At 41.3% G+C, this 7,658-nt stretch overlaps 1 protein-coding gene and 1 long non-coding RNA gene across 4 annotated transcripts in view; one reads left to right on the forward strand and one right to left on the reverse strand.

The window, feature by feature from the left end:
* The first annotated feature begins 256 nt into the window (after window positions 1–256).
* The window catches only part of esrra (estrogen-related receptor alpha), a 17,786-nt gene continuing 10,384 nt past the window's right edge, over window positions 257–7,658 (forward strand). The window contains exons 1-3 of one of the 3 annotated variants that reach the window (XM_032532720.1): window positions 257–533; window positions 2,269–2,375; window positions 6,773–7,153. In XM_032532720.1, the coding sequence (XP_032388611.1) occupies window positions 6,778–7,153 (376 nt within the window). In that variant the 5' untranslated portion in view covers window positions 257–533; window positions 2,269–2,375; window positions 6,773–6,777. Of the gene's footprint in view, window positions 534–2,268; window positions 2,376–3,326; window positions 3,499–6,772; window positions 7,154–7,658 lie in introns of those variants that run through there. The other 2 variants (XM_032532717.1, XM_032532719.1) reach the window with 2 other exon arrangements.
* The window catches only part of LOC116699973 (uncharacterized), a 22,970-nt gene continuing 20,177 nt past the window's right edge, over window positions 4,866–7,658 (reverse strand). Inside the window, exons 2-3 of the long non-coding RNA XR_004334539.1 lie at window positions 5,272–5,278; window positions 4,866–4,876 (exon numbers count right to left, since the gene is read on the reverse strand). This is a non-coding gene — a long non-coding RNA (uncharacterized LOC116699973). The remainder of the gene's footprint in view (window positions 4,877–5,271; window positions 5,279–7,658) is intronic.

Consider the following 7,658-nt stretch of genomic DNA (forward strand, 5'->3'; position numbering starts at 1 on the left):
TGATACCGGAAGTCACTTAGTTTGAGCTTCTTCAAATAAAATCATGTTTGTGTTCATTTTAGTAACATTACCAGTTATAGGGTTTCTTGGGAGAATGTTGCACAGTCATGTAGTAAAGGATAACTTTATCATATCAGACGTCACGTATTGCTTTAAAACGGTGTCCGGCTCGAAGTTAAAATATGAGGTGAGTTGACAACGTTTTATTGTGGAAGGTTTTTTTCTTCTTACCGGATATTCTGTGTTCCTTCTAGAAGTATTGATGCTGGTCACCAACTACAACCTTAATGTGGCAGACGAAGACGAGAATTTATAACACCAGTGTACAGAAACCGAACAGCCGGACAAGGCGGTGTGTCGCCGGTTGTTGTTATCACCTTATTATACGGTAACGTAGTGATGCGATGTGAGAAACCCTGCAAGGCTTGGACTGCGCCGTTAACCCGGTTAAACCGACGGTGGACTTGCCAGCCGCAAAGACTTGACTGACTTCAGATAAAAACATCTACCCTGCGATGTTTTTACATTTCCCAGTAAGTAGCCTAGCTTTTACTCACCGTACACTGCGGAGATAGGGCACATAGTGTGTTTCACGCTTTTATTAATCGTTGTGCGGAGATGTCAGCTGTCTTAACGGCAGCCTGATGTGCATCATGCACGATTCGAGTCGCCTGGCAGAGCTAAGTTCGCGTGGCCACGTTATCGGGGTAGTGGGTTCGAGCCGCCGAATAACCGTTTAGCACGCTACATCGTGTAACAATTCGCAGTATAATCTTGCTCCTCAGAATTCACCGCTCATAAATGCTATAGCACTCTGGCAGTGGCTAATGCGCTACTCACCGGGTAACCCCCCTCCCCCCATCAAACGCCTCAATAAATGGGATGCACGGTCACTTGAGTAAATGAAGAACCAGGTTCCATGGTTTAATAAGATGCAGCGTATATAGCCTAAATGTTTTCGAATGGTTCTCATTCAAAAGGCGAGTCCACCTGCATGGGCTAATAACACCCCGCACTTCTCCAACTGTACACACTTGAGTTTTTTTATTTATTTATTTACGGTATGCATTTGAACCCCTCTGAGTTATTCTTCCTCCGGTTTTAACACACTGAACTCTGCACTACACCGAGCCTGCTAGACCGGGATTGAGGTCACTGATCTTAAAGCATAATCCACTATGGCAATTAACCTTTCACCGGTCCGAGATCAGCAGACAAGGTCACCCCTGGGTGCTGTTCTCACCGTCTCCACAGCGCGCCGCATTTAAAACCCCTCAAACCTGAGTTTCATACAGTGATGCGTTATCAGGGACCCAGATCGCCGATGGCCCCTAACAAGAGTAGGCTATGATAAGAACGCTTTGAAACCTTTAAGACGAAGGAAGGACTATGATCTGTGTGATATGATATTTGGGGGAAAAGTGTATTTCAGAGATAACATTTAGTAGCCTAGGCTACACGGAATTATTTGAGTGTATGCCAATCAAACAAAATAGAAGCTTAATCTCCATTTTTAATTCAAATGAATTGTCTTTTTTTTTTTTAAATGTCACTTTCAAAAATTAAATGGCAAGTTATGATCCCTTCCAAAGAATATCAATAAAGCATCACAGTTTCTTTCCACCTATTACCTTCTTGTTACCCAGGTTTAAAGTTGCTGTTTGGCTAGAAAGCTATCCTCTTTAAAATGTCCAAAGCCAGACCCTTTTTTACACTTTAAAGACAAACTTAAATTATGTTTCATGCAATGTTTTAAAAGTTTGTTTCTTTTAGTTTTTAGTTAAATCTTTTAAGGTCTTTTTAATTATTTACAGAGAGTTACCACCAAACTTGACTTGACTTTGTAGAAGGTGTTGGCTTTACTCTGTCTGTCCTTCAAGCATTCCTGCGACGGTGACCTTTGGAGTGTGTCATGCAGCGCACGGGGGAGGGTACTTACCCGTGCAGCGTGCAGAAATCTGGATGGATACAGGGGAATATGTATGTTAGGAATCAAAAGTCAATGCTACGACCATGCACATGTACTACCACAGAGGAAACAAAACTACTGCCAATATAGAGGTTTTCTCTGGTACGTGTGAAGATTGGCACTGTTAAGAGACTTTTAATTATCTAATATGTACAACTAGTTCTCAGATATCATGGTTATTATGAGGCTTAACAATGTGTACTGTACTGACCTGACCAATAACATTTCAAATGGCAGGTGGGAATGGGACTTGGCTTTGAGTTCTGTGATGGCACTAACAACCCTTTGCTACTTTGCAGGTGTCCTGATAACTGCAGACTTCAACCCAAAGCAATAGCACTTCACTGAGCTACCACTGGGAGTCACAGATCTATATATAGGCTTCAAACTCCAGCTCAGCAAACAGGTAGTGTGTTTTTCACATCACCTTTTATGAAATATTATCCCATGCTTTAACTAGGATTATGTCTGCTTTTGTAAAGTTCATTATAGTGTGGCTGTGATGGACTTTTAGCTGGCAATGTTAATGTCTTATGAAGAATAATACTCATTGCCAAAAGAGGGGCTTGGAGGGAGACGTGCAGCAAAAAGGTTCTAATTTCACATCAAAAATATTACAAGTGGCCAGTGATAGCACAGTGCATATCATTCTGTTGCAATCAAGCAACTCATAGGGCATGTTGAAAGAGTGGGCTATGATTGCCCTGCAAACCCAAAAAGGATAGACGAATGAGGGGAGAGATGATCGCAAATGTGAGACCTTCCAAAATCCTTTGTGAGGAGAGAGAGGAGCAATCAATATGTCAGTCTTAGGTGCCCAATGATGCCTTAGCTTTAAAGTTGTTTCAGATGCTGCACATGCAGCCTGGGGGGAAAAAAATAAAAACGCTTAGTAATGTCTCTTGGGCATAATCAAAATGTGGGCCACAAAATAAAGCCAGATGCCTGGAATTTCCTAATTTTAAGTTTTCACTTAAGCTGCCATTCATCATTAGGAATAATTTTTTTTGTCAAGACTTTGTATTCAGAGCTAATACACTGGTAGTAAGTTCCTCTCTGACCTTGTCAATCAGTTTATTAGGCCTATCAGGTTCACACTTAGTACTGAACATAGTTTTTCAAAGTCACCTCTTCCTCTACATGCCATTCAAGTTTATTTTTAAATAAATGTCTACTAACATTTAGCTCATTTAGCAGTTAAATAATGAAGAAAACGGCTTATGTAGGATAACAGTATCAAACAGTTTCTAAAGTGCTCTTTGACCCTAATGGGTTTAAGTTACAGTATATCCAACCATTATCATCTACCAGCTGTTAAAGAAAGCCGATTGTAGCCCGGCCCATCTCACTGCACACGCGCGCACACACACACACACACACACACACACACACACACACACACACACACACACACACACTCAACACAAAGCTAGCAGGCGCTCGCGGTCTGGAAACCGATTTCTGTCAAACCTGTGACATGATATCACACCGCGGAGAGACTTTAATGCTGTACTAGTCTCCGCTACCAGGTAAGATTTAGCTAGCCTAGCCCGGGTTAGGGTGACAAAAATAAACCTCGGCCCCAGCAGGAGAGAGCTGGTCAGTCAGGATTAACGCTAGCTACCCTTAGCTTAGTTAGCTAAGGGTAGCTAACCTACAGTTATCATAATGTGTTTGCTGTTTTTGAAGCTAATGCTAACGCTACTCTAAACACGCTGGTACATTAGTTTACTGTACACACGACACGACACGTGTATGTGGCGAGTGAAATAGACAAGCAGTTAAGTTAACCTCAGCTGGTTGTTCGCGCTATTTAATCTACTTTCATAAAACGAAGAGTAACCATAGCTTTTATGCCTTGCTTTTGAGCATGTTCTGTACGGAAACCGATGTTCCTTAAAGGACATGTCAAACTGGCCAGAGGTACACACGTTGTACCTGTTGGTCTGCTTTAAGACTGTGCAAAAGTCAGTCACATTGTTTATCTGGGCTCATGTACAATGTGTTTGGCTGATCCATTCCCTGAGCTTGTAAACTCAGCCCAAGTACACTAAACTTTAAAGAGGTATGTTGCTGGGACTCCCTTGCTGCTTGCGATACAGTGCTACAATCAAGTCCGGAAGGGACAAACTCCAAAGAAAGTGTCGACTGCCAGCTAACGTTACAACAGGATTGCATTATCAGCTGTAGCAATAATTTTGATAAAGGCATAATGTTCGTAGTCGTTTTGCAGTGAGTGATATTTGGACCAAGGAGTGAGTTCCTGGCTCAGTGTCTTTACACCAGGATTTAAAAAAAGCCACACTTCCCGGTGTTGTGAATATGGAAAGTTACATACATTCGGAGACATGTTGATTGCTAGTTGATATTCAGGGCCTGGATGATAGCATCAATGCAATTGATATTGAACAGATAAGTTAAAAGACAGTAACTTATTAGTAGTATTTTGATGTAATGAAGCACAGAACATCTTGTTAAGAAGTGCACACTGTGATGTGAAGTGTACCTGGATGTGAAGTTGTCAGGAGAGGCCTGTTCATTATGTCTATAAATGAGTAATGTATAACATAATCATGCACCACAGGTCAGGACTGAGCTTTTGTTGGCAATATGCCATTAACATACACATTGTTGATCGCTATTTTTGTAGTCAGGGAACTAGTTAATTGTTTAGAGACTGCATATAAATAAAACAAATCTTAGTCTATACTACCATAACGTAAATAACTTAGATCATTTTATGAATTATGTCAAGCACCTATATCTTTATTGAATTAGGTCAGTAACCCAACCCATTGTGTACAGAACATGTTACTAATGCTGTCATTGTGGGCAGGGTGAGAAATTGGAGGACTGAACCGACCATAAGCAACAACAAAAGCATTTTTAATATTGCAACACTTTCAACTGAATTATCAGCCCAGCTGATAAACGATAAAATGGGTTGGTAATGGCGGTGCATTGGCAGTATGTACACATGAGAAAATCCTTTACTTTCAGACCTTAACTGGATTGAGGCTATTTAGGCTGCAGACATCGTCCTCACACAGTGATCTATTAAGTAGGAAGTAGTTGAAGCACAGAGACACTTGGCACACAATGCAATTGATGCCCCTTTGTTGGTCCCCTTTTCAACTTTTTTTCTGATCCCTGAATTACTGTTGTCAAATTAACAACAGTGAAATCTACATTTCTATCATCATTTGCTAGTTTCAGACAGTTTAATGAAACATGAACAATTTGTCTTTTGTTGGGCTATAAAGTATATGGACTGGGTCCCCTTATTACAGCTTGTGGTACACCAACGTTCTGAATTTATTACCATCACTTGGGCAGGGCAGAGTGGTGGTCCCTCTGCTCAAACAAATATTCACCCAGCTGTTTGTTGGGTTACTTGAAGGCGAGAAACAACCTGACGCAAAGGCCCATTTGATGTTCCTTCATTATATGTCAAAGAAATCAGACTGTTTTTAGGCTAATTATCTTATTTATAATGGATGCAATGTATGATTGACAAATAACCCTGACATTTGGCATTATAACTATATTTCTGGATTCTCAATCGCAACTTAAAAGCACGTAACAAAACTACACATTGCTCTGTATTGACTTTGCATTTGGCTGTGTAAGGTCATAACTGTACACTCATTAAATAAATTAAATATCTTTTAATTGCCATTGTGTACTTCTTGCATCAGCCATAGTATACTTTTGGGCAGCATTTTGAGTCTTATACAATCATAAAGCCTTTCCGTCTTGTTGCAGTTTGATGTTCACATTTGTGGTAATCTTGACCTTTGATACTCAGCTAAAACTGAGCAATCTGTTAGTGTGTGAGAGTGAACGTGTGGGTTTTAAAGTATTTAAGGAGTATATTCTTATTGACACTTGAGATAGATCGGGATCAGGAAATTGCAATGGTTTAGTAATAGACTTAAAAATAAACGTGAGGGAGGGGATAGTGGCTGTTTAGAAACTTCTTCTGTTTCCTGCAGTGCTGAAATTGTGCCAAAGATTTTCTCATGTAAGAAGTTATGGTCGCAACATATGTATTTGTGTACTTGATTTTGGACTCATGAGCCTTCTTTGTGGTTGGATTTGGATTAGTAAACGTATATTTTATTTTATCGCAAGCATGTTATGTTAACCATGCCTCTTTTTGTAATTAAATTAGGAATCTTTGGCAGGTAGGAAGGTTGCTGCAGTACTCTTACTGCCTTACTTGAAGCTAAACATAAGTTATGTGTCTGAATAGGGGAGAACTGTTTATGAGCATAGCGACCTTCATCCAGTCACCTTGGCTATTTTAATGTCTAGAAATGTCACAGACAAAGACTGTGGGGATGATTCGAAGACTTTGAAGAGTTTGTTTAATTTTTTATTTTAGGTACATAATGTTCTGGTTTGGTGAATCTGAGGTGTTGAGAAAAAATAACACAGACAGGAACTTAGTGCTGCTAAAGAACGAGAGGGAACGAGCAGACCTTTTGTCTGGGTGCTTTTTACAGTCCACTCCTTTAGCAATGAAAACCGACCATGATCACGATAAGAAGACATCTCACTCCCAAAGGATTATTTAAATTGAGAAAAAAAGTCTCGACAACAATCTGAAAATATTAGATTGGATGAACCTTTGGCCTATTTAACTTTACATGTTCATAGTCTGACCTGTGCCATGTGTTAGCAAAAGTCAGATTTTGGTCTTTTACCCCACTTGACATGAATGCTATTTAAAAGACAAAGATGTGAGGGATATGGTTTTATGCCTTTATTTACTTTGTTGTTTATTTTTTTCCCCTCTAGACATCATGTCTTCCAGGGAGCGTCGGGCAGATGTCTACATAAAGGCAGAACCGAGCAGTCCAGAGGGAGGTGGGGGAGGTCGGATCAGCCCTGGCGGGGCCTCCTCGGACTCCTCTCAAAGTGGTGGAGGAACCAGAGGAGACAGCGTTAAACGTTACTCCCCGCCACTCTACACACCGGCTCTGCGTTGCCACTTCAAAGACGAGGGTGGGGATGGGGCAGAGGAGAGCTCCACTGGAAATGGAGCAGGGCGATGCAAGTACGCCCTGAGCACACTACCGAAGAGGCTGTGTTTAGTATGCGGGGATGTGGCCTCAGGTTACCACTACGGCGTGGCGTCATGTGAGGCCTGCAAAGCATTCTTCAAGAGAACCATCCAAGGTGTGTGTTGTGGTGAAGTTGACGTGTTGCCATAGCAGAACAAGCAGGGAACAGTTAATGTTTTCCTCTGACTCCTTCTGTAATGTGACAAGTTGACAGGTTGTTAGATTTAGAGCATTTAAATCATGTCAAATGTGAAGCCCTTTGTATGACACTGACCACTATCAACTTCCACCTTTTGAAAAACAAATGGGTTGATAGGTTTTCAAACTCAGACATTGTTTAAATTCACCTACCCTGGTCCCTGTCTCGATCCTGCTTGTAGCTGGTAACTGCTAGGTGCTAGCTCCTAGCTGCTGTCCGGTTAGTGTGTTTAGCCAGGCTTCTAAGATAATCATCCCGACAACAATCCACGGAGTGGTGGTGGTGTGACTATGTACTCCAGAGGACAGGTCATGTCACATCTTGAAATTTATTTCCCCCCTTACAAAAATGGTAGCACGGAGCAATCCGCAAATTCCCCTTTCCTGCTACAACAGGACTTCAGCGCGAGACTACAGCTACC

Source organism: Etheostoma spectabile, chromosome 13, assembly GCF_008692095.1.
Source record: "Etheostoma spectabile isolate EspeVRDwgs_2016 chromosome 13, UIUC_Espe_1.0, whole genome shotgun sequence".
NCBI lineage: Eukaryota > Metazoa > Chordata > Actinopteri > Perciformes > Percidae > Etheostoma > Etheostoma spectabile.